The sequence below is a fragment of the Echiichthys vipera genome, assembly GCF_963691815.1.
Source record: "Echiichthys vipera genome assembly, chromosome: 2".
Taxonomy (NCBI): Eukaryota; Metazoa; Chordata; class Actinopteri; order Perciformes; family Trachinidae; genus Echiichthys; species Echiichthys vipera.
The window spans coordinates 14,845,168-14,869,306 of record NC_139827.1 but is presented as its reverse complement, the minus strand read 5'-3'; the positions used below and the strand labels follow the sequence as shown (position 1 = coordinate 14,869,306).

General features: G+C 40.8%; 1 protein-coding gene across 1 annotated transcript in view; it reads left to right on the top strand.

The window, feature by feature from the left end:
• The window catches only part of LOC310961368 (alpha-1,6-mannosylglycoprotein 6-beta-N-acetylglucosaminyltransferase B-like), a gene marked incomplete at its 5' end in the record, with an annotated part of 110,638 nt that overhangs the window by 67,421 nt on the left and 19,078 nt on the right, over window positions 1–24,139 (top strand). Inside the window, one exon of the mRNA XM_083933400.1 lies at window positions 21,904–22,035. Coding sequence (XP_083789526.1) covers window positions 21,904–22,035 — 132 coding nt within the window. The remainder of the gene's footprint in view (window positions 1–21,903; window positions 22,036–24,139) is intronic.

The window sequence follows — 24,139 nt, the reverse complement described above, 5'->3', positions numbered from 1 at the left end:
TGTTCCGACCTTGTTACATTATTTGTGTGGCAACGTCTAAAGCCCAGTTCAGACCATAGATTTGCGACGAGATGAGTTGAAACTTGCAACTACTTGCAGCTGCCTGCAACTACTTGCAACGTGCAGATCTGTAACGGATTGTCTCTTTCAATCTTTCTTTCTTTCTCTCTCTCTCGCAAGCTTGTTGCACTGTCCATAACTGCCATATCAACAAGCTGGCAGTTTGTGACATGACCAGCGGACTTTTCTAAGTCTTAATTGGCTGTTGCAACAGGTGTGTGCCTTACGTTAAAAAAACAGCTGCTAGCGATTTGACAAGCTGAGTCATAGGCGACAACATGCGCCGGTTTGAGGCCAGATGAGACAGGTTAGTTCACAGCACTGCAACTTTTACCTTTCTAAAATGGTTTTGTGTCGCTGCTAATCTTCTGAACTGGGCTTAAGATTATTAAAATACCAGGTGAAATACTTTGTATTTAGACAAACTCGGTACAAATTATCTCTGCACACTTTCAGCTAGGAAAAAAATGCATTTCTGCTCAGAAATATTACTTTTATAATATGCAGAATAAGCAAATGGATGTACTATCTTTTTTAGGTGTTTACTGCTTTTTCCTCTTTTTGTTCTGAGGTGTTTATGCTTTTCTGTTAAGTCAAAGTAATGCTTTGTGTGACTCTGTAGCTTATAAACCCTCTTATTTCTCCTTCTCCCTCATCAGTCTGACTCTCTCACTTCTGCTGTCATTAAAGTGCAGTGTGTAGAGAGACTGGAGTCAATGACCTCGGTTCACCTCCTGCTCTCTCACAGGCTGACTATGAGCTGCCTTATTATACCTGCCCCAAGGAGATAAGAACACACACACACACACATGCATACACATCCTCTTTAAAATCCTGATCTTGCTTTCCTTTCTTCTCTCTGGCAATTAAGCTTTTCTCACTTTCCTTACATCGCTGCTTTTTCTTTTCTTTTTTCCCCATAACTTCAGTACTCTTCTGTTGCTTCTGATTTATTTTTCAACAGCTATGCAAGTTTACAGGGAAATGACTTGTAAAGCAGATGACTCGAAGTATTATTATACACTTGGCTGTAAGTGCGAGGGAGAAGTGTCTACTATTAAAAATATCCAAACTTTGATATATGAGAGGAGTGTGTATCCGATCGCTTTATTCAAGAGAAGCTGCTGAGGTGTGAGAATCTCCTAAAGAGACTTGTGAGGTAAAGCTCTCTCTCTGTGAAACTATAGCACATTAACATTAATCTGTGTGTGTGTGTGTGTGTGTGTGTGTGTGTGTGTGTGTGTGTGTGTGTGTGTGTGTGTGTGTGTGTGTGTGTGTGTGTGTGTGTGTGTGTGTGTGTGTGTGTGTGTGTGTGTGTGTGTGTGTGTGTGTGTGTGTGTGTGTGTGTGTGTGTGTGTGTGTGTGTGTGTGTGTGTGTGTGTGTGTGTGTGTGTGTGTGTGTGTGTGTGTGTGTGTGTGTGCTGTGAGATAGAGCGTCAGCTTGTCTCTTTGTTAGAAACTAGAGCGTGAAAATGAGAAGTATGCTCCGTCTGCATCATTTTGTCTTCTTGAAGTGTGTGAGTTAGCAGAAACAAACTGCTAACTCCTCTCCACTGGCAGCTCCTCTCAGCTCCTCTTAGCTTCTCTCATTTCCTTTCCCTTTATGCTCCTCTCAGCTCTGGTCTCTCCTCTCCTGTCCTCTCCTCTCGTCTCAGCTCCTGTCTCCCTTTTCCTCTCTTCTCAGCTCCTCTCACCTCCTCTCCTCTTGCCTTGTGTCTCATAACCTCTCCTTCTGTCTTAGCCTGGCTCCCTCTCACTCTTTCTCTCTGTTGTTCCCCTCTAAGCTCAAATCAATGTGCTTGTTAGCAACTTTCCAGATTTTACAGCATTTCATCACTACTACTCTTATGTCTAACCCCTTACAGACGACAACCACACACACACACACACACACACACACACACACACACACACACACACAGATATTCACCACCACCACACACTTGGTAAAGACCTTTGTTTCAGATTTGAAGTACAGAGGGGGGGAGAACAACTAATAAATACTTGATTTTTACTTAAAAACTTTTATGTTTTTGGCAGTATTTCAATCCTTTTCTTAGATAGGACGGACAGGAAATGGGGTGAGAGAGAGGGGAGATATGCAGCAAAGGGCTGCAGGTCGTAGTCAAACCTGCGGCTGCTGCCTCGAGGACCTTCAGCCTCTTTACACGGGGCGACTGCTCTAACCACTCCACACCAAGGCACTTTAACAAAAAAAGAAAAGATTTAAACAATGCTTTCTTCGTGCTATAGGATTAAAAAATGAATAGAAAGTGTAGAGGCCCTTGCTTTGAATGACTTTATCACATCTCCGCCCACAGGACATTTACTAGTTTCTCACACTGCTCTGATTTGATCTCAGTCCTTTCTTCTTCAGTCTCTTTCACAGTTCAGTAACTTCCTCTCATCACTGATGTGCACTTTGGGCCACTTGTCCTCTGTCCACACAACGGGCTCCTCAGCAAAGCCAAGTCTAGCCTTTTCAGTCTTTCTGCTGATGAGATGTTTGGTCACTGCAGAGTAGGTTTTCAGTCCCAATTGTCTTAAATGACGTGACACTGTGTGCCGAGACAGATCCTTGCCCTGTTCAGCACTGAACTGTCAAGAAACTCCAGCTGAAGTGTTGAACCGATTCCCGATTGAGAGTCTTTGCATATTCCTGTCCTCTAATACACTTGTTTTATGTGGATGACCGGCCTTTTTAGGGACTTTTTAGATTAATTGACTTGTTGTTGTTGACAAGTTTTAATATTCTTGAAATCAGATTTGGAATGCCCAAACTCTCTCTGATGGCTGAGAGGGTCATCCCTTTGGCCTTCATCTGGACAACCTGCTGTTGCAGGGTTTCAGTCACCTTAGAGCAGTTTGCCATCTTGCAAAGATACCAGGAGAGCTGCCCGATACATAGGATGTGTCCAAAAATAAAGTAAATTGTCACCAGATGCCAGATTAACGTCAATAACTGGGAGGTATCTGAAAGTGTTCTCTAATTTTGCTCACTGCTTTTTTCACTAAATGTTTTTGTTGAAGTGCCTTGGTTATTAAAAAAAAAACATGATAGTCCAGCAGTGGTATAGCTACAGCGGATATTCTATCACATTATGGATTACTATTTCAGTATAAATCAAGTATTGATTCGTTGTTCTCTAATTTTGATCTCCACTACATATCTTGATGAAATGGCAGTTGTTGCCTCTTAAGCTTCAGTAATTACTTTCCGAGTTAGACTGAATATGTGGACATGGTTTAGTTACAAGAAGTATTGAAATCCCTGACAGTTGATTTCAATTTTTAAAAAGGGGCTTAGAGAACTCAGCATTCTTGTTCAGTACAGAGCTTTATAGAGATATGGACTTGTAGGATTGTCCGTGTGCCTAAACATGTCCCTCATGTGTAATTAGATCAGGAGGAGGAGGAGACATGTTAATTAATTAATTAATTGATGAATTAATTAAAACATTTGAATTAATGTTAACAAAGTTTCTGCCTGCCGAATTCCAAATGTACACCTCCTACTAAGATATCGCGCTGCAAGCTATCCATTGGCCAATGGTCAAGCGTGGTTTTTACAACGTATGATTTATACTTGGTCATTTCCAAATCACATGTTATTAGATGAGTATGAACACCTCCAAGTTCAAGATGAGCAATTGTTTTACTTTTTACAAGAAGAGGAAAGAGGGATTTTGCTATATTATTATCAATATGCCAAAATATTATACATATTCTCCGGGCATTTTGTTATCTCTGATGATCTTTAGGTGCATTACCACAACACCATGGACTTGAGCAGTGCTGACTCTGATTTGCATGTAGCCCAGGAAAACGATAATGAGTATAATCAGATTTGTGTTCTGGCATCCAAACACAAACTGTATGTAGCTAGTTGTAAACAAAAGTGTATCAAATCACATCTGTATTGTAAGTGTAAATGTGGCCTGATAATCCTACATAGAGTGCAGACATTATCAACGCTATTAATTACACCCGTGCTTGTCCAGCTATAACATCTCAACATGTCTGCAGAAAAAACAATTCTATTGTCCCTGTGTAAGCCATTTTATCTAGTGTGTGCAAGAAGAATTGTGACAGGCCAAGAGACATGGGTAGAGTGGAGAGTTTCCATCTTATTTTTTATACTGCCTCAGTTTTCTCACTGTGAAGAAAGGCTAAGGGAGGTCAGCTTCTACTGGCTGCAGGGCCAGAACAGTTGGCTCTCGCTGGGAAAAGTGAGTGGGGAAAACAAGCTAGACAGACAGGTACAGCAAGGGGGTGTGTGTGTGTGTGTGTGTGTGTGTGTGTGTGTGTGTGTGTGTGTGTGTGTGTGTGTGTGTGTGTGTGTGTGTGTGTGTGTGTGTGTGTGTGTGTGTGTGTGTGTGTGTGTGTGTGTGTGTGTGTGTGTGTGTGTGTGTGTGTGTGTGTGTGTGTGTGTGTGTGTGTGTGTGTGTGTGTGTGTGTGTGTGTGTGTGTGTGTGTGTGTGTGTGTGTGTGTGTGTGTGTGTGTGTGCACACATTCTTGCATGAAGATAATAAATATTTTTTACACGTGTGTGTGTGCGTTTTAACTTGTGCGCAGACTTCATCGCACATAACAAGAAGCAGCGTACTACACAGTCAATTAACATACGAACGCACATGCGTGTAATCGCCTAAAAGAAAACATCTAACAGATGACAGGTGACAGACACGTGCACAAGTGTAGTACACTGCTTCTTGTTATGCGTGATGAAGTCTGCTCACAAGTTACAATGCACACAAGCGCGCACGTGTAATAAATTATTCTATTAATCCCACGGGCACGTACACGCAATTTCTCTAAAAGACACAGAAGGAAACCGTGTGTGCGTGTGTGCGTGTGTGCGTGTGTGCGTGTGTGCGTGTGTGTGTGCGTGTGCGTGTGTGTGCGTGTGCGTGTGTGCGTGCTGAGTAAATGGAAACAGGGAAGTAGTGTTTTAGCTCTGAATACATTAGACTCCAAGGCCAGCGGACATATTGAGACGAGCTCCAGTAAAACCAATACTATCAGCCATTCATCACCCCTCCTTTCCCTCACCATGCTTTATTTCTCATGAAACGTTGCCTGAGGCAGACAGAGGAAATATCATGTAGTAACACCTGGCTTTTCCTAAAATGCTCCATCTTTATCCTGAGTAAAGTAGGATTTTTGTTGTTCTCTATAACACAAAGTGGAAAAACACAATCGCTGAATATATGATAATGTCCTTTACCTACTGAGAAGAGTTGTGGATGCATTTGATTAAACCTTAGAGTAACATTAGCTTGTCACTCAACTGAGGCAGTGGAAGCAAACTGTAGTATATAATTTGAACAAATTAAGTGTTAGTTCAAATTCATTTTACCTGCTGAGTGACAGCCTTTTGAAAGGATAATGTTACTGGACGAAATCATACTAATTACAAAAAAGAGCTAAGCCTTCAGTAAAACTGTCTTTTTGTAGTGTTTATTTGATGTAGACAAAGAGCTTGTGTAATAGCTTTACTTTTAATCAACAAGATTGATGGTGATGCTCTTATGCTATACTGTATCGGGATGCTGATAGTACTAAATTAATTTTTGGGTTAAGAGAAATAATGAGCCCTGGCTTGAAAGATTATCAACATCATAATGGTTCCTAATTGGTTCTCAGTTAAATGGTGCATTACCATAACTTATAAATTGGTGTTCAGCACCTGCACAGCAAGCACACAGTCATCAATTTTGATAAGTTGAAAGCATGCAGAGGAAAATAACAATAGCTACATCATCAATTACGTGCATCGTAAAACTGCACCTTTGGCAGAAGATCACATACAGTACATGGTGTCCTCACATCCTGGCTTCTTATCCTTATTTTTCCCACAAAATAATTTATTTCAACTTCATCAGTAATTCATTTTGATCATAACAGCTTTATCTGTGTACTAGGTCAGTGTCAAGTCGATTCTTTATCTGCCCATTAGACCAAATCATTGTATCTTGAAAACCTAAGGCACTTATAATGACATCCAAACCAGAGACGGCAATTTATTGTCTGTGCCGAACACTGCTAAAAATAGGGTTTTTAGTTATAGCAGAGCTCTTGTTATCTCCACTTTCATTGAAATGCGGCTGATGTGAGCAAAGTCAAGCATAATTGGGTTTGGTGCCTACATACTGAGGTACAGTATGTAAGCACATAGTAAGCAAGGCCAACCTGGAGTTAAGACTTAACACGAGAAGCCAAAACATTTTGCTCAATGATGCTGTCAGTGTATCCTCTTCCTAATGGCTTCAAAAGTGAAGGGCTGTCAAATCCGGTCTCAAACTGATGTTCATACACCTGAAATGTCTGTGCCCTTTCTGAGGAGAAAATTGGGCCATTTTAGGGCAGCCAACCCTGAAATTAAGCTGAGCGAAGAAAGCTGTTGATTTCACTTAATCTTAATAGATTGCTGTCTTTTCTCTCACCCCACCTTTGTCTCAGCTTAGCCTTCTCTTCTCTTTATATATATATATATATCTGGCTTGTGTAACAAATTCTGGGCAACTCAAATGCAGTTATAAAACACACTAGCAGTACTTTTTGTGAATGCCGACAGTATCATGCAGACAGACTCTGCTCTAACAGCTTCTCTACAGCTCCTTCACCGACAAACCAACATTGTGTTTCTGCTCCATGTGTCCGATGGAGAGATGTGAGAAGATGTACGAGAGGCCATAACGTCTATGCCCCGCATACACCACATCCCACCACTTTTTTATGTACTTCTCAGTATCCTTTATTCTTTGTTGAGTTCAAAGGGAGAGCATAGTGGAGCTGAACCCTGCCTGAGAAAAGACTGTGCAGCTCGCCCATCTCCTAGTCCTGCTTTTACATGGACCACAGATGTGACGCTACAGTATAATTTTTCCTCATGTGCTTAGTGTTTGAAAAAAACAAACAACCAACTAGATTGTTTGGAACATTTTGGAACAATTGACAAACGTGTGTAACTCGTGGACAACTAGGGGCGCTACAGAAAAAGTCAGTTGATCAGTGAGTCATTAAGATTCAACATCCCGGCACCATGAATGTCAAATTTTCTTGCAAAGCCATCCAACAGTTTATGAGACTTTTCAGTTTGGACCAAAGTGTTGGAGCAACCAATACACAAACAGATCAGCATTACCGACTCTACAGCCAGGCCATTTGATCAAGGTTAAGGATCAGTTGGAATCATGAATAAAAGAAACCAACATTGACTCACTGATTGTCGAAAGAAAACTGGAAGCAAACAACTGCCTCCATCGCCAATGATTGCCATTTGTAACTTGAATGTGAACATGTGTTGTTTTGGAGCATTTGCTGAAATTACCGATGCTGTTGTTTTTAATGGGAGGACAGTCTAAAATAATTATCTGCATACAACAGAATCAGCAGTATCACTTTAACTCTGAGCCAAACTTCCTTTACGGCTCATCAGATTTAACACTTTAGATACTTTTAAATGGCTGCTTGGGACTATTCTCTGCTGTTTGACGGCCACTGGAAAACTCTTTTCTCCGGTGCCAGTGTGGGTTTTAAAGTCTAATTTCAGGTGTGGACTCAAGCTCTATTCAGGCAAATGAGTGCATCTTCAGAGGGTCAATGGCCTACAACACACATTGATGAAATTTAGTTCTCAGTTGGCTCTGCCCTGTCAGCGGGGTAATACTAAATGAATGGTGTGTGTGCGTGTGCGTGTGCGTGCGTGTGCGTGCGTGCGTGTGCGCGCGTGTGTGTGTGTGTGTGTGTGTGTGTGTGTGTGTGTGTGTGTGTGTGTGTGTGTGTGTGTGTGTGTGTGTGTGTGTGTGTGTGTGTGTGTGTGTGTGTGTGTGTGTGTGTGTGTGTGTGTGTGTGTGTGTGTGTGTGTGTGTGTGTGTGTGTGTGTGTGTGTGTGTGTGTGTGTGTGTGTGTGTGTGTGTGTGTGTGTGTGTGTGTGTGTGTGGGGTGGCACTTGCATCCACACGTCCACTTTACTTCGGATGATTTGTGAGTGTTTGTTCCTACACATTCATTCATATTGGTGTGATCATTCCACACTTGAGAGAAAGGCATCTGCCTGCTGTATCATTTGACTGGCACTCTCCTTCTGTCTGATTCCTTCCTGAGTGCCGGTGGCAGGTTGCTAAGTGGATTTATCTGATCTGCACCATGTGTGAGAGCATAATGATATGTATATCTGCCAAAGTATCTATTTACACACCAGTATCTCACCATATGCATTTTCATATATATGTGTGCGTGTGCGTGTGCGTGTGCGTGTGCGTGTGCGTGTGCGTGTGCGTGTGTGTGTGTGTGTGTGAGTGACTGTCGGTGTATGTGTGTGCTTTCAATTCCCTCGACTTCTTCCGTCACAACCAATGCCGACTCTTATTCTTCTTGATTTAGTGGGATTAGATCAAAAGCTGCTGACGAAGGGAAAAAGGCGGACCGCCTGACGTCTTGGGAGACAAGCAGGAGCTGGCTTTATTAGCAAAGGGTGCAGTGTGTGTGTGTGTGTGTGTGTGTGTGTGTGTGTGTGTGTGTGTGTGTGTGTGTGTGTGTGTGTGTGTGTGTGTGTGTGTGTGTGTGTGTGTGTGTGTGTGTGTGTGTGTGTGTGTGTGTGTGTGTGTGTGTGTGTGTGTGTGTGTGTGTGTGTGTGTGTGTGTGTGTGTGTGTGTGTGTGTGTGTGTGTGTGTGTGTGTGTGTGTGTGTGTAGGCTTATCTGTAAATTCACATCTCATCCAGAGACCCTGTAGTTTATGGAGGTGTATTTTCCTTTCTTATTACTTTATTGTATAGCGTTCTCTCTCTCTCTCTCTCTCTCTCTCTCTCTCTCTCTCTCTCTCCCTCCCTCAAACACACATATTCCCACACAGACTTTTAACCTCTTAATCTTTCTGTCTAACATTACCTGGTTTCTTTTTCCCTTCTTGCCCTCTCCTCTGTCCTCTTCCTCTTTCTCTTTCTCTCTATCACTCTCTTTCTTTCTCTGCTCTCTCTCTTTCCCACTCTCTCTAACTACCCATCCTTTGCAACTTACTTGTTGTTTTCCCTTTCACCTTGCTCCCCCATCTTTCTCTTTCTCTCACTCCCCCAGCATCTCTAATTTGCCCTCTCCACTGGAGCTCTTCATCTGAGAATTTTATTTTCTCCGACAGGAGTGTTGCATTTTTTCCTCTTCCTTCTTTCATCTCTGATTCATCCCTCCCTCTGCAGCTTTCTCTTTCTCTCTCTCTCTCTCTCTCTCTCTCTCTCTCTGTATTGGTGTTTATGATGCCTTGCGGCTCCTTTTTCTAGTGCACCCTGCCTTGGCTGTTAACTGGGGCCTGTCAGCTGCTTATAGCTCTGCCATATACTGTACGGTGTTTCGGTGCATCTGAGTGTTTGTGTGTAAAGGATTGTGTTGAATGGTATGTACATATCTGTCTTTATGGGTGTGTGTGGTTGTGCGTCAAGTAAGAGAAACTTTGCCAACACGTACTGAGATTGCCATCCCCTGGGTGTAATCAAAGACGGATGTGTAAACATGATTACACGGATGTTTGACAGTTTGATTACTGTGTGTGTGTGTGTGTGTGTGTGTGTGTGTGTGTGTGTGTGTGTGTGTGTGTGTGTGTGTGTGTGTGTGTGTGTGTGTGTGTGTGTGTGTGTGTGTGTGTGTGTGTGTGTGTGTGTGTGTGTGTGTGTGTGTGTGTGTGTGTGTGTGTGTGTGTGTGTGTGTGTGTGTGTGTGTGTGTGTGTGTGTGTGTGTGTGTGTGTGTGTGTGTGTGTGTGTGTGTGTGTGTGTCCGTGCTTGCGTCCAACTATCATTTGATTGCGCTGAGAATTAAGAACCTGTTGAGACACAACAGTATTTACTTTTTCAGGCAGGATTTTTTTATATTTAAGCTATCTAAACTACCACACACGCACACACATACTGAGGTAACTTCTCAACATATAAAGTAGACTTGTCTTCTTAAAATGGGAGTATTGGGCTGCCTACCGCTGCCTCCAGTTAACAATCAGCATTCATTCCCAAGACAAATTACTCTGCAGTAGTCACAGGTATTTATCAGCACCAGCTCCATTAGGCAGTGATGGAAACATGACACCTTTCATGGCGCGGTGTTAAGATGCACCTTGCCTCCCCCAGTAGCTTCTGCCACTCTTTGACATCTCAACCACAAATTCCGTCTGTCTCTACCCAAGCAGCGCTCAGACATCCTTCTAAATTAGACAGCACCCAGTTTGACAGTGACACTGAGAAATAATTTCTAAAAAAAAAGTAGCCACTGTAACATATTGTCACAAGCGTCATCTTGCTTTCTGCTGTTTAAAAACCCTGGTTTATTGTGCATTTATGACTGACGCAACATAACTATTTGTTAGGTCTGTGTTAAGTACTGTAGGACTTGAGTAATGTACAAGCACAATTGTGAGGTACTTGTACTTCATTTCCATTTTCTGTTACTTTATACTTCTACTCCACTACGTTAATATTGTCCTCTTTATCAGATAACTTTAGTTAAAAGTTACTTTGCAGATTCAGATTATTTCTTTTTCAAATAACTAGAGGGCATCTTATGATGGGTCAGGGGTGCAAAGGTTATGGTTATGACTCAGCCATACATTTCTCCATCCTCGGCTGAGATGGACAGCACAGCCTGGCAGTATTTCAGTGGTTATACTATATAAACTAGCTATTTATTAAATAATAAACGGCTTGACCTCCTCTGCTCAGAATACCACTGTGAATTTCTGCCTGCATGCACGTTTTTTAAGCCTAACATTTTTGAAACAGAGCAGTTAATATTGGTAGGAAGTGGGAAAAGTTAGCAAAATAGTTAGCACAGTAAAGACTCTCACCCTTTTAATAAAGGAATTTTTATTCTGTCATTCTATAGTTTTGAAAATGAAAAAAATACACTCAACCAACCATCTTTCTGTTTTAAAATACTGTTGAAATGTTATCTCTTAATTAAACATATGCTTAAAGGCATTTCAACTCATTTTATTTTTGGTGTTTGTGTTATTCTTAATTTTGCCAACAAGAACTTAATTCTTACAGCAAATTTACTGTATATTGCTTCCAAATTTGGTCTCCTCGATTACTAATAATTTCTATTGACCCTGAAAAAAAGTTTATCCCTACTCCAGATGTAATATATTATGTGTTGTCTTAGGATGGAGCAAAAGACCAGTAAAACTGTTAAAAGGAAGTGAACTGGATCTGATGCCAAACATAATCACAGTCTGTATTGTCATGTCTTTTTTTTATGGCAGGATACACACAAAGACACATGCACACACACATTCTCACTCTCCTTCACAGTCTCAGCTGCTTCCATTGTCTTCTCACTGTTGACCCCAGCGTGCCCTCTGTCAACCAGGACAGTGGGGATGAAGTTAGCTGACAGCACTGATTGGATAGTCAGTCACACACATCCCTGTGGCCAGTATGGATCGTCTGTTCACAAGCACAAACACACACGCACACACACACACACACACACACACACACACACACATATATACATATATATATATATATATATACAGTACTAGACCTAAAGGCAAAATGATAGATATTAGCTATCAACAAGCAATACACTGTGTTATTGCTCATTTTGTGCTTTTGTGCTTAATCGTTCCAATACAGTCATTTGATATTGAATGGAATAACAGAATAATACACAAATATTGCAAACACATACATTACATACAGCATTTCACTGAGATTCTGTTGACTGATTATATACAGAATGGACAAACAGTTCAAAGCTTTAAGCAGTTTTTTTTATCTGAGAAAGTTGATGTCCTGGAAAGATCACATCTATCTGCAAAAGGACAAAACAAATCATTTATTTTGTTTTGGGGTCAGGAGACAAATTCTTATTTTGTTTTTGTTCTACAGTATTGTAATACTACATGGTACAGGTGTTTTTTCCATCACTTAAAAGTCAAAACTGCCCCACCAAACGAACTTAAAGATCGTAGGTCAACCCCTTCAGAAAATCTGTGACTATCAAATCATGGATAAAAGGTTTATAATAGGGTTAGATTGAAGCACTGTTTTGTGCACCAGTCAATCCTAAAACTAAATATGGGGCATAATCCCAGATCAAATGTATGTGGAAGCAGGAGTGGAATTATTATGTTTCAAATGATATAAAACAAAAATGATGAGAAGATCCACTATTGCCTTAATAATGTAATACAGTATAACGGCCTGCTCAATTTGAGATCTGTGTTACTTTTCAATGGTTAGTAATTAGTAAATGTATACGTTAGTGATGTCATTTATACTACTTCATGTTCATCCAGATGTAGCTCTACAGTGCTCTACGTTCAGGCTCCAGCAAAGGGGAAGTTGAGCCAGATGAAGATGAAGGATCAAATTTTTGAGAAGGTATAGGCCTTCATACCTTACCTATTAAATATATTTCCAACAAAGCATCTACATGCGCCCTTCACACGCTCTCATAAAAGGCAGCTGCATCCCAAAGTGGACCAAGGATGTACTGGGCCAAATTTTTGTCCCGCTACATCCCTGTGTGGAAGGGTCTTGAATATATTGAAAATGTCCAAACTTGATCTGACAAAGTATTATCATTTTCCTTATAAGACGGAGTAGGAAGAAATGTCAGATACACTGTAAAGTGAACTAAGTTTTCACCAGAATGTCAAAACTTAAAAAAAAATAGTAGTAATTCAAACTTGATACCTCTGTTGATACCATGGCAAAGTCTCGTCACACCACTTATTCTGAATGTAGGATAAGAAGAGAGAACTACACGTATGATAATAAATTAATTAATCACCTTATTAAGTATTAATTAGGCTAATTAATTTTTCCTCGTCAAAAGGGGGCACCACCACCGTATAGACAGGTAATGTGGACTAAACTTGATGGAAACCTAGTCAGGTTAAATATTACCGTATTTCTGTAACTTCTGCAATCTTGATCATAGAACAACCCCAGTCGTTCAAAACAACACTAATTTATTTATGGATGAATAAAATACACATTATAACAGTTTATACTTCCTATAGTACTTTTCTTTAAGAACACATTAAAGTGTGAGTCTCTGGGCCTCTTACCAGATCAGGTCTGTGGGTTGCTCAGAGTCGTAAAAAGTGTCAAAGGATTCTGTGAGGAAATGCGAGGGTCTTGAGTTAGAGTCAGGGTGCAATAAACTTATCTCTTGAGAAAGCCTTTTCTCCATTAGTTAACAGATAAATTTCATCGTTTGACAGTTTCTGTTAAATTAATACTTGAGGACTAACATAAATTAGTCTTATATGGTTCTTCATTTAATGACCTTGACGTCATTTTGTTCACTCTTCAATGAGTTCCAGGTTCGTTCAAAAGGTCCTGAGAGTAAAGCAGGGAGGGCCAGTTCGTAGCTGGGTCAAGGAACAGAGATAAAGCAAAGACAAGCCAGAGAGGGAGAGAGATGAGATGTCTGATAACGCACTGGGGATTTCTGATCAGACTGGCATCTAGGGGTGTCATCACAATATGTCTCCCCATTCTTTTGTTGACGACATATGGGGCAATGTGTCCTACATGAATGTATAGTATATATATTTTTTAATATTGTAGCTACTGTCATGACAGAGATGGTGCTGGCAGTTTACCTTATATTGATTTGCGATGTGTGCCCCTAAAATTTCTGGTTGCGCCCCTAAATCTTCAGTTGGGGGCCCCAGTGCTCCAAGTGAAAAGAATTAGTCTGGAGCCCTGGTGTGAATGTTCATTCTGAGGGCTTGTTGAGTAAGTGCCAGCCAGGAGACAAGAGTACCTTGGATAATTGGACTTCTTTGTGGCCCTGCATGGAACTCGAATTGTGTCTGGGATAGCTGCCATACTTTGTGTGTGTGTGTGTGTGTGTGTGTGTGTGTGTGTGTGTGTGTGTGTGTGTGTGTGTGTGTGTGTGTGTGTGTGTGTGTGTGTGTGTGTGTGTGTGTGTGTGTGTGTGTGTGTGTGTGTGTGTGTGTGTGTGTGTGTGTGTGTGTGTGTGTGTGTGTGTGTGTGTGTGTGTGTGTGTGTGTGTGTGTGTGTGCGTGTGCGTGTCTGCGTTACAGATGTCCTTGAACTTCTAAATCAGGTATTTTCTGTGTAACAGCATTCATAAGGTGTGGATCCGTATAATGATACGCACTATGTGCTATATGACTCTATTCTGTGTCTCATAAGTTCCAACGCAATCCAACTTGGAACTAACTTTGTATTTATTGTTTCTTTTTTTTACATTTGCAAACTATAGCTAATTTTACGGGCACATTTTCAGATTTCACCATAAAAATAGTAATATTATGTAAGATCAACAAGATTTAGAAGTACCAAATGTAAAAGGAATTATTCTGCAAAAAAAATATTCCTGTCACTTATATATGATGTTTTTGGATCAATGACACTTCTGCATCAATGTGTATGTTACATTTTACCTCTGTAAATGTTTAAGGTTGAGCTAATTTTTACTCCTTTTTATACTGTTTGGTAGTTTAATCTACAGCAATGCATTATATTCTTAAATAACATAATATGTTTATAGCGTTGTTTTCTTGTAAAAACCATCTATTTCTAAAAAGCCATCTTTCCGTGATGTAAGATAAACAGCCCTGTTTTCAGCAGTTGAGCCTTTTTATTTATTATAAAAATAACTAAAAGAATACCTTTGACCACTGGCAGCAAACAATTCCAGATATGTAAATGTACCTGCATAGAACCCTGCCAAACTGCCAGTTTTGAAGTTATGACTTCATACTTAAAGGTTGAATATGGAGAATGAGCAGAGCACAGCCATCTAGTGTCTCAAGATCATAGTCACAACAAGAAAAAATAATTCCAACAGTCAGGTTGCCAGGTTCGTCAGACTGGTCCAGTATCCTACAGGAGACCGGAGTCTGTTTAAATCTGTCTGAACTCATCCCCTCCGGCAAATCTCACCATTAAAACAAGTATTGCAGAGTTTGACTGTTACCGTTACAGCTAAGTAATCGTGAAAGATAGTTTACTGATCAAGGAGAAACATAGCCATTTCAGCATGCGTTTTAATGCTGTTGAAATCCTTTATCTCAGTCCATTGAGTGAATGCTTGGCTTATATTGACTCTCATTTTTGCCCATCTCCAGTCATCTCCAGTCAGCAGCTGCAGGAAGCAGCTGCAGGATTGGCAAACTCCATTTCACCCAGTGCCAGCCTACAGTAGCTACACTGAACAGCTGACAACCCTGGCAACCCTGCAATGTCAGCCACTATTGGCTGGTAGAATGTAAGCAGAACGTGACAGAAAGTCATTGTCAAACCTGTCAAAAAAAATTTACAATATTAATTCAGACTAAATATATGTTTTATGGAAAAGTAATACTTTCATTGTGTACCCCTCAAAATTATAATAATATAATTATGAAAATAATCTTCAATTAATTAATTTTAAAGTCCTTTTCAACACCATTTCAGCTATATTGTTTCCTACAAGTCTGACATTGTCTGATACTGTGTCCAATTAGCAGTACATCCAGATTAAGTTGCATGCCATTGAATTGTCAAGTGCAAGGTCTGAGCAGGTTGTTAATATTTGACCAAGTATATCAAAGGGAAAATGTATTTGACAGCTGATTCAGATATGCTGTATCAGCTGTCCAGAGCTCAGGTTTTCAATGTAGTTGCATCTGCAAAATCATCCTTCAGCATTCCTTGGCTAATGAGAGAGAAAAATCAGACTATTTTAAGAATAAACAACTCATTTTCACTCTTGGCCGTAATGCTATGGTTGAACAGATGCCAAAAGAGAAAGAATCGAGGAGAAGAAGGAGAGAAAAAGGCTGCTGATGGAAAATGAATAATCAAGGAGCTGCTCGTTCTCTGCTATGCGGCTGTTTTCTCAGCTGTTGGCACATAACAGTCTGTTTTTCTTTATTTATTTTCTGTCCGTCTTACTTTTTTCTTTTTAATCCCAGTTAGTATTCCTCTCATTCCCCCCCTCCTCTCTGTCATGACAGACAGACAGACTTACACGCAGAGTGACTGATATACATCTGCAGGCAAACAAAAGGCCTGACTGAGCTCCAGCGCTGCATAATGAAAATGGATTGTACATATAGTGTGTGTGTTAATGCTAGCTTTCCACACCACATAACCAGAGATGGTGTAGCAGTTGATGAAATTGTGTCTATGTCCTTGATTGACTGTGTGATACAAAGTGTTGATAAGGATATATGTTGATATAATATAATGTGAAAATGAATGCAGTCTGATATTGATTCCAAGCAAATAGCCTCAACATGTCATCCTAATTGGATTGTTTTTCAGACTTGACACATTGATAAACTAACCTTGCACAGCAGCTGAATTCTCACGATAACAAAAGATCACACAAGATTGGCTGCTCCAAATGTCCAACAAAAATCAATCTTGTTGGGCTCCAAGTAATGCATTTGTTTTCAGAGCAAAAGTGAGCTGGCCAATCCGCATCCTGTGAGGAGCTACTGGCAGTTGAGAGGGGAGGAGGAGTGGGGGGGTGACGTGAACGTCATGAGAGGCAACTGCTCATTCAAAACAACAATGGAGGCTCCTAAAGAGTTTAGCTTAGATGCTGCAATTGCATCAGTTTTACAAGAGCTGAAGAGTTTAACTTCATTGAAGGAAGAGAACGACACTGAATGGCTTTTCTCGATGGAAAAGATGTTTTCTCTCTTCTACTGATTGACTTTGGCAAGAGCTAGATTGACAGATGGTTCATCCAATCACATGCCAGGTGTGCCTTCCCTTTTCCAATTAGTTTCCTTATTTGAGATGAACACAAGCACTGATTGTCACCTCAACTCCACACCCCTAAAATAAAAGCTTCTTTCACTGGGTTTTTGAAGAGTATTATAGACAGAATAATACGTGGTGTGTACTTTGGGAATTGAAACAAGCTTTGAGCTCATTCTGTTAGAATGACATTAACACCCCTTGTATGCTAATCTGTTTTATCTCTTACCTCTGTTTAGCAAAATGTATACTTTAAAACGGAAAAAAGCAGAAAACATCACAGTTACCACACAGTTTCAATTGAATACCTTGCTCGTAATAAAAAAAAAACATGTCCATGGTTGAAAACTTCATGTTCTCCCTCCTTGTCCTTTTCTTCCTCTCATACATTATCTCCTTCCTCATCCTCCTCTCAAACCTTTTCTTCCTCTCCTACTCTTCTATGTTGCACCCTCTCCTCATTTCCACAGAGAGAGCTCATCGTTGACCTTCAGATTTATTTTTAAGAGAACAATTTTGCACGTAGATATATAAGTATTAATGATGTACCAAGCAAGCAAGCCCTCGTGATGAGGCCTTGTAAGCACCCCTTTAAGTGTTTTCTCTAAAGCTTTATAAGAAAAGAATCCATTAAGAATCCAAATGTTGTAACTCTGAGTTCGGTGTTGGGAACATCAGTGTAGCTTCTAAGGCATAATTTAATGTAACAAGTCTACAGTAAATGATGCTGTAGACAGCATACTTTCCCCTGTCATTTCTGAAATGTGCTTGCTTCTTATTGGGCTGCACCGAATAAGAGTTTAATCATTACATTAACATTCAAATTCTAAATCAACATTTGAATGCTGAGTAGCTTTTTATTTTTTTTGCATGTACATTTATTCTGTTTAAACCTGCTTCTACACAGTTGCAGATAGAAAATAGGGCTACACTACTATTAGCATAATGTTGCTGTAACCCTAATGGGGCGTTTACACCAAACGCGAATTGAGTGACAACTCTACATTGAAGATCAATGTAAATGGTGCGATGACACGCAATTCAGGCAGAGGCGGCACGAATGGAGCATCTGGCACGACAAGATGTAGCGCTAATGAAGCGTCTAGAGCGTCTTGCACGTCTGGGGCGTGTGAAGCAAAGTGAATAAAGTTAAAAATATTGAACTTTGAAGCCAATCAGCGTTGAGATTGCGGTAAGCGTCATCAAAGTTCTCTTGAGACATCCAGGGGCTCACTGGACGCACTAAAGCCACTATTGTTGCAGTCTTTGGGGGAAACCAGCCTGTTCCTGTGGATATAATATAATGGATATAACTATATGGCAGTGACGTGCCTTTAGACATCTATTCTGCCAGAAATCCAGAAGAAGAAGAAGAAGAAGAAAGCCGTCAGTGCAGAGTGAAGTTGAGGAGGGGACCAGCAGCAACCTGTACGGCTTTGGAGGCCTGATCTCACTACAACATAACAACTCTTTTAAGAGCCACACACTTCCTCTGAGAGCTCATTTCTCTTCTTTTAAAATTATTCAGATCCCTTTTAGCACTAGCATAACTCCCCATTTAGCACAACAGCAACAACAGTTAGCTTCAGTTAGCCAGCCGCCTCGGCTGCTACCTGCAATTGACGCGAATGAAGCACTGATCAAAAATGTGACAACTGTGAGCAAGTGGCGCGATACAAGCGTCTGAAGCGATTGTATTTGTGTCATTCGCATTTGTTGTTAATGCAACATAAAGGCATGATTATGTTTTTTATTATATTTTGCTTTTATTAGATAAGCCTGCTGCCTACATACTCATTTAATCAGAATAATATGTTGGCTGAATCTCAACGTTTCTGAACAGCTGCAACCCAAGGATTTTTTTCTTTTATGGTGATGACGTCACAAAATATGAAGACGGACTTTGAAAACTCATGCATGAAGATTCATTTGAGAACCTAATTCAGTACAGCCTTTGATACTCATTGAATGGACTCTTCTAGTAGGACTCTTTAACTATGAGAGTTCTCCATTATCTATAGGGATAGGGGCAGCATCTCTAATGGAACAGTACTAATGAGAGGCCCACACTCCAGGCAGAGTGCACACTTGAAATGCCCTCATGCTTTTCCATAATGTGTTAGAGGGCTTTAAACCGCAAATGGTGGCTAGCCTCTAAAATGCATGGATGCAGGCAACATTACAGATGTGTTTTTCAAACCTTTTATTGCCTGTGTGGGTTGAAATGTAAGAGACATTAGGAAGGACGGAATGTACAGGAGGAACAATTACAGAGATCAAAGCCGTTTCAATATACATATGGACATTTGAGTATTTATTTGAAGACAGACAAAATGAAAAAATGCGAACCTATCCTTTAAAAAGCGTTGTTAAACCAAAAGCATTATTAATTATGAGTACACCAGACAAAAACAGCCACTGTACCTTTATGTGTAGAAACCATACTCTGGCTTTGTGGGTTTACAGAAATACCACATTTTGGTTAGAAGCTGCCGGCACAACTCCTTTAAGTGCGGCTTTACAACACTATCAAATGACCCTTTGGACTATCGGTGCTGCCGAGAAGACTCCAACGTAAAACTAGCATAGTAGGGTAGAACTCACAGGGGGTACGAATTGCATTACAGTCTCCATTAGCCTCTGGCCTCATCTGTCACAGAAATAAGAGCTAAGTAAGAGCTTGCAGACCACTCACAGGTCAGATATCCAATAGCAGATCTGTCGGCACGGTAACAGAGAGGCCCTCAGTCAATCAATAAGTTTAAATGGAGTCAAACACGGATGTGAAACTGGCCAGAGAACATCAAAAACGTATATCTCTTCTCTCCTTTGGTATGTTCTGGCGTGCATGCATGCGTGTGTGTGTGTGTGTGGGTGTGTGTGTGTCTTCAAAGTCTTGTAATCAAAAGTGGTTGGCGTGTATGTATCATAAACAGACGGGCAGGCATTTGGATCTTACAACACTGCAGTTTTATATATATATCACACGCATGCACTTACACAGTTAAGCATCTGACACACACAACTTCACCACATCAATCTCTCTCTCTATCTCTCTCTCTTTCTCTTTATCTCTCTCTCCCTCTCTCTCTACGTCTCTACCATCTGCTGTTGTTGTTGCTGATGTTGCTGCTGTAAGGTTCAACTCAGCCAGGTCATTACGCATTCAGCTCTTTTCATCCTGTTTGTTTGAATTATATTTTGCCAAAGGCCTCCCTGGTTTGACTTTGATTGAACTCAGCATAACCCATACGTTTCTACCTGATCAGCAAACACACTTCTAACCACTCCAGGGAATTAGATTTTTAACTTTCTCAAAACAAGTAGAGAGGTAAATAGTGATGGGCATTTGATTATTTCACATAACCTTGTTGGGTCACTTTGTAATGCAGTTTATTTGAAGGGCAATCCTGTGGTCTTTATCATATGAGCACACCATGCTGTTGTTGTCGTTGTCCCTCTTCATGCTGTGCTCCAGCTCTGGCCTCATGCTGCCATCTTTTCAGTCTGTTTCTCTCATTTATGTTGCGCTTGGCTCAGCAGGTTGAGCTTAACACCTCCCGGTTAGAGGCGTTGAATTCTTTAAGAGGCATACATTCAAGGTTTACCTCTGGTAAGATTGTTTAAAACAACAAGCGCATAGTCGCAGTAGCTGTGACCACATATGTACATGAATCAATCCAACCATGTCCCCTTTTAGCCAGTTGGCATCAACACAAACACAAAAACTTGACCTCCTAGCCAAATTTTAGCCTCCTACGGCGAAAACTGTGGCAGCCAAAGGGTGGGGGCATTTTTGTGGACCCACCAACAGAGCGAGCCATAGAGCTACATGTCCCAGCTGAAAATGTTCAATATTTTGTCCGACTGTAAGACCTCACTGCTGTGGTGCTTCCACCTTGGCACTTCTCAGAGATCGACTGTCAATCAATGGTGTTCTTTGTCTATTCAGCTATAAATGCTAATTGCTAACCACTCAGTTCTTCTGATAGGAATGTGTGATTCAGCACACCCTGTTTTCCAGATGACTGTACAAAATGTCATGGCAATCCATCCAACACACATTATTTGTATCTGGACCAGGGTGGTGGACCAAACAACAGATTATTGTGTAGAGCCGTGCCACAAGCAATACACAAAATAAGATATGTTGTCTTATTAGTAAACTTGTGTAATAAGCATCAGACTTTGAGCCAGCTAAGTCACCTATGTGGTCAGGTTTAAATGCATTAAGATACCAGAAGGCAATAGAAGTTAGGGGGTGCGGAGAGAAAGCCAATGTGCAGTATAGGATGACTGTGATCTCAGTAAGCAAGTTGAACAGTAGCCCACTATTTTTCAAAACAGCAAAGGGTAGGATAATTGTGAATCAGAAAGAGCAAACAGGCTTATTATTAGATATTATGTGACCCATAAAAGTGGAGCGCAATGAGAATATTTTCCTACTTTTTAAACCCTCAAGCTTTAGAAAACCCTTACAGTATCACATCTGAGGTCTATATTATAATAGTTTAATAAATTACACCACATCTATGAGATAAACTGTGACCCAAAATGACCCATACTTGATAACTAGGCAGCAGCAGTAATTAACTATAATCTGGACTCTAGGCTTCCACTGTTTCTAATTAGCTGCTGCATGTGGCTCGACAGAACTCTGCTCTCTATAATTAGAGTTCGGGCTGGTTGATGACCAGTGATGATGTAATGGACTGGTAGAAGTTGACCCATGTCTCTTCCATTATTATGTCAACAATAGATACACTTTGTTTCACAGAAGAAAGTAATAGAGAACTAATACATATTTTCAAAATAAATGAATAAATAAGTGAAACCACAGCACCCCCATTTCACACGTCAATTAATGCCTTTGATTTCCAGAAAACGCTGCTGTACTGTATGTTCACCATCTCTACTGTCCCCTTCTATAACAAAACTAAATTGTTTTTGTCCAAGTCAACAATGAATGATTGGATGATGGATGAACTTCAGAGCATGTCTGAAGAGCAGTCTATTCATTCCTCTATTGTCCATACTACTTTTGGAGTGAATCTTCTCTCTTCTCTCTGGGTAATGTTTGTCTAAACTCTGTGGGTTTTTTTTGTGTGTGTTGCAGGTTCCTCGGTGTGCCCCCAGGCAGAGGCAGTTGTCCGCTGACTGGCCCGCTGCCCTTTGACCTCATTTACACTGACTACCATGGCATGCAGCAGATGAAGCAACACATGGGGCTCTCACTCAAGAAACACAAGTAAGTGGATGTGCATTGTCATTTTTAGTAACTACATTTCCTGTGTGTGTGTGTGTGTGTGTGTGTGTGTGTGTGTGTGTGTGTGTGTGTGTGTGTGTGTGAGTGTGTGAGAGCAATTTTCCAGGCCGGCAGGTACGTTTATTGGCTGTGTTTATGGATTCATTATTGCTGGTAATAAGATGTACATGTCTCTGTCCAGATGTCCGACTGTAATTCATTCAGCTTGTTAAATTCACACACTTGTTCTGACAGACACATTCCTGCACATGCACACGCACACATATACATCTGCCATCTCTCTAACTCTAACCACTCATCTCCATCCACTAATACGTCAAATGTGTGATTTTACATGTTGGTATGAAACGGAACAACTTTACACTCACACACAAACTGACATTGAACCACCTGTCACGCACCATTGCTCTTTTCAGCAAGAATAATATAAATATAACAAGGAGAGGCGTATGAGAAATTAACATGCATGCACATTGGACACATACATTAGTTCGTCCAATCAAACCCTGTTTCCGTAGCTTGTTATTGCTGCTGTTTTAAGACTCACTGTCAGCAGCAGGGTTAAATTAAATTAAGAAAGAAGAAGAGACAGCAAGACATCTGCCTCATGAGAAAGAAGAAAGATTAGTGGGACGTTAAAGTTTGGGGTGTTTTTGTTAGAGAAGTGAGCTTAATGGCTTTTGGCAATGTGACAAAGATGGACAACTTGGAAGCTAGGCCATGAAGTGCAACAGTGGGTTTGAAAGAAAAGATCAGCTGCACAATCTTGCAGAGCACATCATAATGTCTTCAGAGTTCTTCCATGTTGTTGCATCAGAAACACATTAGGTTCAGCATGAGCCGTGTCCTCTCCAGTCCCTTAAGAAAGCTAAACTTGTCCCAATACCATCCTTCCCAGTGCAATACATTGGCATCTCTGTCTACCCTGTGTATGTAGTAGCAGCGGTTGACATTTTGCCTCCCTTGTTCTTGCTCCCAGCATTAAGAAGTAACAATGAAAGTTAAAAGAAGAGAGGGCATGTCTGAGTAGGAGGTTAAAAGTGAAACAGAAAAGAAGAGATAAAACATTGAATGTGTGCAGAGAGGTGGCAACAAAGAAGAGAAGAGAGAACAGAGAAAGAGAGATGACACAAAAAAAGGAGAGAAGTGGAAGGTATCTCGAGTCAACTTGACACCACATATAAAGGACCGCTCCATGTATTTTTAAAATCCAATTATGAGAGAGGGAAATGCATTACGGGTGTGCTGGGGAGCTATTTTCCCAGCACACAACCTGTTTTGCTGCTCTTTCTTTCTCATGATTTGTCTCTCCCAGACTAACACACACAAACACACAAACACACACACACACAATCTCACAATCCCTCCAGACAAGATGCCAGCCAGCCAGCAGTCTGCACCTAATTGCTTGCTGAGGTCAGCAGTCCTCCCACTCTGTCATTACCGTGTGGAGTCTTGATTTCTGCTTTCCCTAACAGAATGTGACTTTTAGTGTTTGTTATAGACACTCTTTTGTTCGCCTAGAAGCTCGCTATGAGGGAATTGTCTGAATGTTTCAGCAATACAGACGGAACGAGGAACATCTATCCTCACTTTTACGAGAGGATGCGCTTTGCGTATTCAAATATATGAAGAAGTATGCCCAGGATATTAAATTATTTGGTCAGATTTATATAAACACACAGCACATTATTAAGTCAAAAATTAACACCAGGTATAGAGTGTGTAACACACCAATCTTTTGTTTTGATCCAAAGCAAGAAAAGGACAATTATTTGTATATTCCCCCTCTCCGTTTTTTACGTTTATATTTTATTTATCAGGCATTTGTGTCTTGACTCTTAATCCATTTATCATATTTTCGTATATTTGACTCTCCCCTGCTCTCTCTCTCTCCCCCCACCCTCCTCGCTTCTCTCTTTTTCTCTCCCACCCTCTCTCCTTCTCTCTCTCTCTCTCTCTCTCTCTCTCCCCCCCCCCCCCCCCCCTCTCTCTCTCTTGCCTCGTCAGGTTAGGCCAGTCTAGTTGAGTCCTTTGTGCTGAAAGGCATAATTAATCAAGTGCTCTGAGCTTTGGGGCCCTTCAG